We start from the raw sequence: 12,482 nt of genomic DNA on the forward strand, positions 1-12,482 counted from the left end.
ACGTAAGATTTAAATATTTATTTTCATATAGAATTATATTAATTTCTTCTTAAATATTGTTCTAATTTTACCAGCGTGTTTATTCATCTTGGAAGATTAGAAGATTTTTTGGTATCAAGGAAGAAATAGAATTGGAAAAATTGTACGAGGTGTTTCTCGGAAAATGAAAGTTTTCCAAACGAGAAATCCTCCGATTCAAAGGTCGCGAAACGAGCGATTAAAACGATAAATAATCGCTCGATTATCTTCACACCGTGTTATCACATTGTATCGTCTCAATGCATTATGTTACACGATACGATACTGATTTTTCAGTATCGCGAATTTTTTCTTTTGTAAAGTATGACTAACAATCGCGATTCACTTCGAAGAGCTCACCTTGTCACCCGTGAAAACGACAACGAAGATGTAAAACGCGTGTAGAAACTTCATTCTGAGAATGAACCACGTGTAAAATTCACTACAAATCGATGAATTACATTTTCGCTGTCAGATTAGAGGAAATACGCGATTTTTGACAGAATTCACAATCGACAGTCGTTTTTCAATCATATCGATTTGCCAGACGACTATTATGGCACCTTTCTTCGATTCTCTTAATAAATTACCTCGAAGTTCGATCGCTGAAAATGATCTAACGTCAAAGTCGACGTTCGAACAATTCATTTTTCTACAATTCATAAACTTGAAACGCGAAGTTATAGATGTAGTTACGCGTTGAAACTGTTTTAAGGTGTTCTGCTTCGTGTATTCCTTAATAAAACGAAGATGATCTGTACGAGAAAATTTTTTTAACAAATAGATAGTGATTGCTAATTACGTTGAATAGTCTGTTAAGCGAGGTTACGTTTGTTCAGATTCGAGTCTACTTATTGCTGTAATTTTCTTTCGTTCTTTAATCTCGTCGCTTCTGACACTTCTCTTTTCGTTATCTTAACCAAAGAATCACGTTTGTTGCAGAATATTAAGAAGATTTTACCTATACAATGAGGTGTACAATCGATGTTAGTTTTTTCGATGGGGGTAGTGAATTGATTTCTGTTCGAAATCGAGGAAGTACGTAAAACTGGATTTTTGCGAATTTGCTGAAAATCTTCGATGGACATAAAGAACATACTAGAAAGTGCACTGCTTCTCCTTCTGCTCTATCTTACCTCTTCGTTTCTTCAGGTATATCTCATTTTTTAAAATGATTTCGTAAATGCAAACGTAGTTTTTCGCAAAATTATCAATGTTGTTCCGTTTCAATTCGCAAAGATCATCACCGAAGTTGACGTGCCAGAATTGCAGCTGTTAGCTTCGAACTTGAAATCCGAAGAGTGTGTAAAACTTGTTTCCCTAGATTCTCATTGTAAGTACTTACATCGTACTGTATTTCTTTGTACAAAAGAAATATACACGGGTGTTTTTTAAAATTAAAAGAAAAAAGTAACACATCCTTGTGGATTCCTTAAATTGATCCTCGAATTAAACGTTAGTTTTTGTAATGAAAGATTGTCTTCTATCACTTTTGGTTTGCCTGTTAACTTGCACGATTGCCCGCGGGCAGAGCTGAGGGCGAAATCGTGGGCAAGGGTGCCCGTCGGTGCCCGCGGGCAGAGCTGAGGGCGAAGCCGCGGGCTAGAAATGTCACACGTTAAAACGAAGTGGGGAAAAAAATCTTGTGTTACATATCTTCGAGAGATACATAATTCTCCTTGTTAATACTAGGTTTACGGCACGCGTCAGTTAGATCAATCGATGTTTTCGTGATGTTTTCGATTAATGTCGCGATTTATGACCTGACTATAGTTCTTCCACAAAGTATGCGAATTATTGGAATATAATTTGTAACAGCTCCATTGTCGGATGCACAAATAGAAAAGTTAGCCCGTGAGCAGAGTTGTTTTCGAAGGCTCGTGAAATGGATCTGTGAATTGAGAACAGTCACGAGGAACACGTATCCGATCTTGAATAATCTTCTCGAACGGATCGGGAGGAGAGATTTAATCGCTTGTCTCGCTAAGTTCAGTATGAAAACATCGAAGTCGCCGAAAGTAATTCGCGATGTTCAAGCAGTTGAGGAGTCGGAGTAAGTTTCTCTATCCAAAGAGATATTATATTTAACAGAGTTAAAATTCATTTTGAGTGCAGTTTGTAAATTATGTAGAGCTATTTTATAGGTCATTCCGAAAGTTTCCGCGGTTTGAAGCCGTAAACATAACTCTGTTACAATTAAATATTTTTGTTTAAAATTTCTACGTTTTTTTTTTTTCATATTCTAACAACTTTTGATGATATTTCAGGGACTATGAAGGAGCCGCAGTAGCAACAACACCCAAATCGAAGGGAGATGCTAAACAGGAAACCAAACCGAAACAGGATGCTAAAGACAGCAAACAATTGTCAAACCAAACGATCGACTCAATCCTTGGTAATGAATATCTCGTTAACGCTGTAATAATTCCTCTTTAATCTACCAACTGTGTATTTCGAATGTTCACAGGACGTACTACTGTCAACGTATCGTTGAAAACAGGAGGAATCGTTCTTGCTTCCACCATACTGTTAACTTGTTGCTGCACTTTGATCATAAGGCGTAGGATAACGAATCTGTGCAGCAAGATGTGGGGAAGAAAAAAGAAAGGGTAAATATAATTTTCTTACATTGTTTTTCAAACAGGTACTCGATGCACAAATAGAGAAATGCTAGCCCGAGAGTAGAGCTGTTTTCGAAGGCTCATCAAATGGAGCTGTGATAAGGTGCCAAGTCCACAGCGCGAGAAAATATTTAAACCGCCTATAGGCGTCAAGGCACAGCGCGAAAAAATTTTTAAAGCAAGACACAGCGCGAGAAAATATTCAAAGCGCCTATAGACGTCAAGGACACAGCGCGAGAATATTTCCAAACCGCCTATAGGCGCCAAGGTCACAGCTCGAAAAAATATTCAAAGCGCCTGTAGGCGTCAAGGAAAACGCGAGAAAATTTTCAATGCGGCTGTAAGCGTCAAGGACAACGCGAGAAAATTTCCAGTACGCCTATAGGCGTCAAGGACAGCACGAGAAAACATTCAAACCGCCTATAGGCGCCAACAGCAGTGAAAGTATTAATCGCGCATCACGAACAGCACATTGCACAAATATCCTCGTTGAATAATAAAATTTATTTTCTCAGTAAATTCATAGCAATCGACGATGTCGGAGACGTGTCTAGGAGCTACCTCGTTCGAAAACCACGGATAAAAAGAAAAAGAGCACCGTCATACGAAATGGTGCACACAGCCACGCAAAACAATACAGTCGTTGTTCCAAACGAACCAGAGGAACCACCACCGACAGGTTGTTCCAAGTGTTACAAAAAGAAACGGAAGAAACACACCAGAAGACCTCACAGATGAAACGTGTATAATTAATAATAGAACTGTATAATGCTCTAATTAAACGTTCACACGTGCAATTCTGCTTTACGAGCAATATTCATGTCTATGTATTTCTTCTATTAACGATCGTCTATGAAATTTTGAAACAAAACGAAGGAGAGATTCTTTTGTTTCAATCCACGTTTCGTTAACCTCGCGATGTTTCCCCGGCTATGTTTCATCGTTATTTTATCACAGTATGGGGTAATAAGCACAATCGATGTGAATTTAAACGAACTGGGATATTTGGCTGCTCGTCTCCAACCCTTCGAGTGTCGACGCTTGATAGCCGCGCTTCATTACACCACTTACGAGCTACCGAATAACTTAGCTGCAGCTGGTAAATCACCGAACAATTAACCTTCTGAATTGAAAACGGATGAATCTTCTAATTTGGAACATTTTTTGAAATTTTTTCCCGGAAAGAATCTTGCACACTTCGTTTACAACCGTTCCATATTTCTCTCGCGTGGAATAATTCCTTTCTGTTTTTGCCTGATCTTCGACAATTGTCAAGAACGTAACATAGACAACGAGATACCTTGCATACGACACCTTTTGCACTGGAACAGTTCTCCAACGGAGGGTAAAGGAAAAACTCACGACGTTTTGGCGCACAGATTACGTCAAATAGATCGAAATGATCTAGCGGACTGGTTGGGCAAATCCGCGTTCAAGCAACTGGGGAAAGATCTAGGGAGAGCGATGGTGAAAGCGTTTTATGAACTTGGCAAAGAAGAAACTGATTTACCGTAAGTTTCGTAACGTTATGTCGAAATAGTTCAATTAGCTAGAGAACTTCCTTGAGGCGAAGTTCAAGGTAGTAAGTATATTCGGTTGAATATCTCGAGAACTGTTGAAAATAGAGGAACAGCGTAAATTGACGGATTTTCTAGTTTTCCAGAATAAATTTTAGAAATTAAAAAAAAAGGGTAAATCGACGAATTTTCTATTTTTCAAGGACAAATTTTAGAAATAAAGAAAAGCGTAAATTCACGGGTTTTCTACTCTTCGACGATTTTAGAAATAAGAAATAGTAAAGAAAGAAAATTTTAAGCAAATGTTCATTACTCTCAAGTTTGATACGCAATTTTCACACCGTCGTAAATTTATTGGAGAGAAAATGTCATTCTGTTCGTTTCAATTCTGCAGCCATCCGATAACTCTCGAACCGGCTAAACGTTACGAAGACGACGATCCGTGGCTGCAAGTTGACGTTGTTCTTATGGCAATTCTGCTGGGAATGTTAGGAACTCTGGTGACGCTAATATGCGCCACGATATTCCGCAAAATTAAGCAACATTTTCGTGAAAAGAGATACAAGTACGGATTAATACTGAAAGATTTATTTTTCGTTACATTTTCTTGGGTTATATTGTAAGTCAAGGAAATGTTAACTCGCAGAGAATTGAGACAGCAGGAAAGTGAAGATGAACGGCGAGATATGGAGATGGAAGAGATAAGGAAGAAGTATAAAATGGAAAATAGTAGCGAAGTCACTGATTACACGCACACAGATGACGATACGAATTGAGAGTTTTTCGGTTAAATAATGTTTATTTGTGTTCGTGATCTATAGAAACAGAGCTTTCAATTCCTTCGAAGATTTTCAAATATAGAACGTCGATCGTTTTGTTCCAAGCAGCTTCCACTTCAGTCGAGAATCTAGATTTTAAGGCGCCCTTCATCACTTCTATTATCACTCCCTTCAAATCCTGAAAAATGTAACACAGTAATACAATACAGGGTGTTTAATTTTAATCAATGATACCTTTACACAGGTATACAGGGTCATATAAAGCAGGTCATATAATTATTTCCTTTAGCTATAGTGGTACTATTGCTCCGTAAATCATAATTGTTCGGTCTACTGATTCGTAATTCTTTTAAACTTAAGTTACTCAAGAGTGCTAATCTCGAATATATTAATTTGTAAATCATCATTAATATCTATTGCTCCGTAAGTCATAATTTTCCCATCTGTCGACTCGTAATTCTTTCAAACTTAAGTTAAGTACTTAAAATTACTAATTTCGAATATATTAATCCTAGAATCATTGATGTAACCGAAGAATCATCACCATTTTTTGTTCCATAAATCATAATTTTCCCATTTATTGACTCACAATTCTTTTAAACTTAATACATTAATTCTAAAATCATCGATGTAACCGAAGAATCATCACTATTTATTGCTTCGTAAGTCACAATTGTTCCGTCTGTTGACTCATAATTCTTCGATATCGAACCCCACGTCTGCGAGATTATGGCCAAACAGTTAACTGAATAACGTAATGTTAGTCAGCGCCTATACAATATCGTATACTTGAAAAAATTATTAACGGTAATTAATTTGAACACAAAAGCACCGGTATTAAGGAGTTCATATTGAACGGTTCAAGTGTTATCACATTTTGTATATTGCACAATGTAGGTACTTGTTCGAATTGTTGATATGAAATCACCTCGGCGGAAGCTACATATGTACCATTATCAACGTTAAACGATCTAAACCAACTGTGTCGATAATAGAAGCGATAAACGAACTATTATCAACATATCGACGATGCGTTTTCACACTACTGGAGACTTCCGCGTGCAAGGCTTGACCTTGTAGAAAAGTATTCCGACGTTTCCTCAGCGTCATTTCAGTTTCAACAGCTTTAAAGCAGATATCGTCCGCTTTGTGCCGCGAAAGCCATGAATCTCCAACGTTTTCACTTTTTGGGTGACAAAATGGGTTGAATGTGACCAAAGAAGGAGGAGGCGATAACAAAATTATTTCATAGTCAAATTTAAGTTTGACGCAAAGATTAATATTTGCGAAGAGCACATCCGTGATTTTTTTCATAAGTTTTCATTGAGCAGAAGAAATGGAGCTTAAACTGTAAATTGCGTTTCACCCTGTAACTGCCCTAGTAGTAGGGGTACCAGCTTGATACTTGGCAGAAAGGGTTTTCTTCGAGTGGTCTATCGAATGATATGCACCAAGATCAATTCGGTTTGGGAGCACTTTACCATAGCTTATTCGGCTAGGCCCTTTCCAATATTTCGATCTCCAGAATTGTTTGTGTCATTTTGAATTTAATTGTGAATTTTTGCAATGTATTGGCATAAGGAGGATGATATATGCCTCCAAATTTCTTTTCAATCCTTCTGTAATATTTGTTGCATTTAACCCTTTGCACTCCAAAGGCGCTGTTATGGCGACATACTTCATTACTCTGGAGAACTTAGAAATGTAAAATTCAAGTTTTTTTAATATTACTAAAATAATGCAACTTAAATATTAAAAATCTTTTCTTTCTTAACAAATCTTTATATTTTCAAAAGTTTCACTGCAAAAGTACACTGAAATTGCTATCTAATCTTGTCAAAAAATGCTTGGAGTGCAAAGGGTTAATATTGCAAATCGAGCAACCTTTCGTTCCTTCGAAAATTTTGCAGAAAAAGAAAATTAAAAAATCAACACTGAAAGTAAGTAGTAAAATATTTACAAATTAAAGTTATTACATAAAATTTGTTCGTTGCAACGAGTTTATGTCAAAATAGATGAAAATGAAAATTGAAATTAAAAAATTATTCACTATTTTAACGAAAAAGAAGACACATTTCGTATTCTACGTTACTATACTTCCCCTAATTGACGGCAATCGGTAATTATTAAATTTATATCGACAGTTTTATCAATAGCTCGTATGGAATGTTGATAACATTCCTGTAACGTTAGCAATAGCTACCACATTGAACAATAAACGCCAGTACTGAAGATTCAACAGCGTTAAAAAGATATCAACTTTCAATTTATACAATTAATCTGAACAAGATCTCACTCCTGATAAACAGTGATAATCTTTCGAAAAATATTTGTGCAATGACAAACTGTAACGTGTTAGGAAACAAGAATTAAAAACGTATTTTAAGAAAAAAATCTCCGTCTAATGTGTGTGTTATGTAAAAATCAAACTTTAATTGCAGTACGTAAATAAATCCACTGAACGATTAAATTCTACAGAAAAATGCACAATACTTGAAAAATTATTTGCGATTTCATCGTATTCCTAATTAAAATTCATTTGTTTTCTGAGCATTCTTTTGTAACTTATGAACGTAACCAATCACAGTTGCTATCAATTCAAGAAGTGCAATTTGTGCACGTAATATCAACGAGTTGATTAATAAAAAAAGATTTATTCGAACGTATTTGGTCTATGCAAAAGCTCCCATCGTATTTTTGTGAAGAATGTGTATTTATTTTTTATTTTATTCGTGTTATTTTAATTATAAATACCAACAGAGAAAATTAAGGAAAAAAAGATGCATATAGTGCCTTTTAGTGTCATTGATTTGCAAACTTTTGCACAGACCTAGGACAATAATAAGGAAACGAAACGAACTTACAATAAATTCTTGTCTACCTTGACCTCTTCTGCCGTGTCTTTCGCCAGCTGTATGCAAAATCGCTTCCATCAAATCAACGTCGTTCAGAGCGTCTATGGCATTGCTCAGAGTGCTTACGATATTTTGACAGTGGGCTTGAAATTTCTTACTGGCTGCTAACTCGTCTAGCGGGACGTCTTTAAACGCAGGAAACACTTTCTGATATTGTGGATATTGTTGAAAGTAACTAAAAGAAGAAATATTCTATTTTCATTCGTCGATGATACACATGGTACTTATAATTTGCAAGTGAAATGAAATTCTGGTTCCATTGTCCTCTCGAAGTATAGTGCCTATCTTATCTTCCGTTTATCGTGTCGTGTTAATTTTAGTTGATAGATTCGAGCATTCATGGCAAGAGGTTACGAAAATCTACAAAAATTCTAAAAATTATTTAAGTCTGCAAAAATTTCCATCGTTTGTAAATTAGTGACACTGTACTTTTATTTTTATTTTTAAACTTTTCGCGGTTGCTATTTGTGACGATAAGTGTACAGTGTTGTTGGATCGATTATAAATACGTTCTTCGATGAAAATTCGACGGGAATTGTTGCATAGACCTAATTACAGGTGCGTCATCTTACCTTGTCATAATTGCAACGCCAGTGTTTACCGATTGTACACGCAGTACACTCCAACTTTCTCTTACAAGTCTCTTTTCTCTTCCAGTTAGGCCAACTTTCAAATCAACGATATTGTCCTCCGGATAACCGAGGAAATAGGTTAGCACAGAACCCATTTGGCTATTCCCTCGTGCCTTCTTTGAGATCAATTCAATCTATGTGCTGTCTTTCTTCATTAATCGACGTTGATTGTAATTTATCGCGGATCAACTGTGAACACTTTGTTTTCTCGTTAGTTTAATGCACAATTTCTTCGATTGCCGTGGTGTATCTATGCATTCAAAGATTATTGTTTAAATCACTTGTCGCCCTTTTTATCTCTGATTAGGCAAATGACAGCTTACTTTGATTCGTCACGGTGTATCGCTGCGGAAGAATTGCTTTCAAAATGTCAGTTGAGCTCTATTTAAATACTCAGGGCGAGGTATAGTCGATGGAAGAAATATCGTGGTCGTAAATTAAAGCGGTCGAATGTGGCATTTTTCGAGTAGGATTGAAGCAAAGCTGAGGACTACTTTATGAGATCTTAACTGAGATTTTGAGTCCCGAATTTTTAATTTTAATCTTTTACATTCGAAGACCTTTTTGCTATAGGGAAGCAATAATGTTGAAGAATTCATATTGACGAAGTGTTTTAAAACTTACGTAGAAATAAATCTACGTATTTATGTATATTGACAAATATAATTACAGTAGATTGCCGTATAACGCGCCAAAGATATCGCGACTACTGTTTTCATACCACGCGATTCCTCGTACAACGCGCTAAATAATAAAATACAGGAATTCTCCGAATTTAAAAATTAATCTGCTCTAGTCGAGCATTACACTGTTTTCTTCATCGTTACCGACTTCTGTCTCATAATTGTTTCCGTTTTTCGATTTAAAAGAATTTAAAAGAAAATTTAAAAGAATTATATACGCCAAATTTGCGTTATTTACATATAAAATGTAGAACATGAATCTGAATTGACGGCGATCCAAACGCAGTTGCAAAAATTGTAGGAGCACGTTGAATTATCGAACAATGAATGTCACTCTACCATAGTGAAGCAAAATATTTTTGTATTGCAGGATCGACAGCGTTTTTACCTTCGTTCGTTTCTTGGGAAACGAAGGGCAATTGAGAGCAATCAAAATGCAGGTAGAGAGCAATAAAGGTGCGGGTAGAGAGCAGACACTTTTTGGGAGGCCCACCCTTGGTTTTAACGGTGAAAAATCCGAGAGAGTGTATGTACCTGGTGGGATTACGAATGTTTGGGAGAGGATGAAAAAAGTTTGTGGTGAAAAAACGGCGGTGTAGGGTAAGATTTGAAGAAGAGGAGACCTTGAGTAGAAAGCGTGGAAAGAAAGATTGTGTGGGATAGATAGAAGAGTGGGAATAGCACGGTTGCATGTTGACGAGAGACGCGAATTGTAATCATTCGTTTTTCACCTGCCGGCGACGAGATACGCAAATTCGCATTGTCTACACGTCAACTATTAAAAATTATTTTTTTAAAACTACTCTTTTCAGTCTCGATCCATTTCATAGTATACTGTCAGCAATGTGTCAACTTAGATATTTAATTTCTATTTTATTTTGTTAATAAACGATTATTATCATTATTTTAAATAACAGTTTAGTTAAGAATTTGGTTCTTTCAAACTAATTCACCGCTTGGATATTTATGGGAGGTCCATAGACCTGTAAAGTATCAGCTTAACCCTTTTCTGCGACAGATTTTGGTACATAACGCGCGTGGAAGATTCAGGCGAAAATCGTTTCGTTTTAAAATTTGTTTTACTCAATTAAGGTGAAAGAGTGCAGAGGAAAAAATTAAGGCTTAAATTAACATGGAAGTGCGCCAAAATGCTTCAATAACACAGTGCAAGCAAAATTTTCAAAGCGTCTATAGGCGCCAATAGCAGTGAAAGGATTAAGAGATCTCCGATTAATTATTTATCAAATGGTAAACAATAATATCGCTTCCCAGTCGCCACTCGAGTGCTAAGGCTTAATAAATCAAAGCTAAGAAGAAGATTCTACAGTTGTTTCCTCGGGAATTTTCTTGAAATTTTGAGGGATGAGTATAGAACTCGAAAAATGACATTGTATGGAATATTAGAGAAATTTAAATTACATTTATGAATTCACAGTAGGTCGGCACATAGAAAGGTCTGAGGTTCTCGAGTCTCTCCCGAGTGTGCAAGAATTTTTTTCGCATTTTATTTCAATTAATAGAATGTCGCACTATTTAATTCGACAAGAATTGTAAAGCACACTTCACGCGGCCCTGACTGAGATTTCGAGCCTTTATATTTTCAAGTTTCTGTTAATTCGCCTGTCGATACACTCGGATATGCAAATTTTCACGCCTCGCTATATTTCTTCCATCGACTATACGAATGACAATACCGTAACGACCACTGGTCATTGTGGAATACAAAGCGGAATCTACTGCTCACAGGTGGAAAGTTGGGTAGCGAAAGGAATGCGGATCTAATTGGTTGTAATCTCCTCCCTATAAGCACACTTTGGTGCATTGGTCGAAAAGGTGCAGTCGGTGGAAGTAATATAGGGAGGTCGTGAGTTAAATGTGTGCAAAATCTGTCTGCAACCTAACGTTCCTATAATATTACGCAAAAATAATTCAAAAATTGCTGATAAATTCTTGTTTTCTTTATTTACACCTTTAAAGTTTAGTTTACAAGTTTACAAAATAAATCATCAATGTTAATCGGCTTATTTCCGAATTTTTCATTTTCCCCTGAATTTTCATGTAAAATCGTATCAAATAATTACGTTTCCTCATTTCTAAGTGCAAACTGGTGAAATAACTTTTACCAACTTTTCCCTAAAAATACTCCACTCTGCGTTCTCCGACATTAAAAAATTATCCGATGTCTTTATCCATTCAAAAGATGCAATGTTCTTTCGACAATCGTAACCTCTCATTATCTAAAAGATGGCGGAAGATAGCGAATAGTGTCAGGAAAAACATTGATCGATATAAAGCATGTGAGTTATCAAATATTAATGAATATACTTAATAAACCAAAAAAAAAAAAAAGACGAAATTACTTATGCACCAAACTTAACAAAATTCTGCACTAACTATATTATTATTCTAAAAAAAAGAAAAAAGATATTATTCGTTCAAAGCGTTACCAAAGTAAATTGCAAATGGCGACGTCTGCTACCATAAATCTGTCAATATCGTTGAATGAAATACAGTAATACAATGTTCTATGTTATCAGATATAACATTAAACCTTTGTAAACAATTTTTACAGTCTCTATTGAGTAGAAAATTGTTCAAGGTAATTTCACTTCACCAGCTTTCTCTTTAAATCTTGCGACTGATAGTGACACATCAATAATGGCTTCCTATAATTATACAGGATGCCACTTACTCTAATTAAATCTGTCGAATTGTCCGAATGATAAAATTAAATATTTGATAAGTTCAGATAACACTCTCTTTCGAAATACTGTGCAAGCTATTTCATTATAAAACGTAACTACATCTTACTGTGTCCTTCGGAATTATCTTTGGAAGATCGTAGATATTCGGTTGTTTAATAAGTATGTAACGTAAGATGCTTGCCTGTAAGAGATCGTTTCTATTGTTATTAAGACAAACAAGATTTTAACGTGAAATTAAAAAAAAAAGTTCATTATATTTGTTTAAATATTTTTAGTTTTTATTCTTTTTTCCATCGGTAAGACTGAAATCTGCATTGTGAATCCTTTCGAACCATCTTTGTACCATTTTTTCATTCACCGTGACTACGCACATCAGAAATCTTTTTTACTGTTTTTACCGTATTTTTACCTTTGAGAGAATGAAAAAAAATTATAATTCTCGTTCTTCGTCTTCAAAAAATTGAACCGAATTTAATGAATCTTTTTTTTAATTACTCGTTAAAATCCGTGAAAAATCTGACGTTATTTATTGGCCAACGCGATGTAAAGAAGCTTAAGAAGCTTTCGAAAAATTTTCTGAAATTTGTGCGAGTGGTAAAAGAGACGTGCGTG

General features: G+C 35.7%; 3 protein-coding genes across 3 annotated transcripts; 2 read left to right on the plus strand and 1 right to left on the minus strand.

Annotated features, from left to right (window-relative positions):
- Window positions 1-1,098: 1,098 nt before the first annotated feature.
- Window positions 1,099-3,377, plus strand: LOC108573131. Its single transcript, XM_017935509.1, has 6 exons — window positions 1,099-1,170; window positions 1,258-1,351; window positions 1,837-2,071; window positions 2,286-2,413; window positions 2,486-2,627; window positions 3,155-3,377. Exons 1-6 carry the CDS (start codon window positions 1,099-1,101, stop codon window positions 3,375-3,377), a joined length of 894 nt encoding a protein of 297 aa, XP_017790998.1.
- A 180-nt stretch (window positions 3,378-3,557) lies between these two features.
- LOC108573132 lies at window positions 3,558-4,932 on the plus strand. Its single transcript, XM_017935510.1, has 3 exons — window positions 3,558-3,738; window positions 3,916-4,150; window positions 4,803-4,932. The coding sequence occupies exons 1-3, from the start codon at window positions 3,558-3,560 to the stop codon at window positions 4,930-4,932; spliced, it is 546 nt and encodes a 181-aa protein (XP_017790999.1).
- Window positions 4,933-4,954: 22 nt separating this feature from the next.
- LOC108573134 (globin-like) lies at window positions 4,955-8,812 on the minus strand. The gene is made up of 3 exons (XM_017935511.1): window positions 8,423-8,812; window positions 7,800-8,025; window positions 4,955-5,113 (listed from the first exon to the last, which is right to left on the minus strand). Exons 1-3 carry the CDS (start codon window positions 8,575-8,577, stop codon window positions 4,955-4,957), a joined length of 540 nt encoding a protein of 179 aa, XP_017791000.1. The 5' UTR covers window positions 8,578-8,812.
- Window positions 8,813-12,482: the final 3,670 nt, after the last annotated feature.

This window comes from Habropoda laboriosa, unplaced genomic scaffold (genome assembly GCF_001263275.1).
Source record: "Habropoda laboriosa isolate 0110345459 unplaced genomic scaffold, ASM126327v1 scaffold124, whole genome shotgun sequence".
In the NCBI taxonomy this organism is placed as follows: Eukaryota; Metazoa; Arthropoda; class Insecta; order Hymenoptera; family Apidae; genus Habropoda; species Habropoda laboriosa.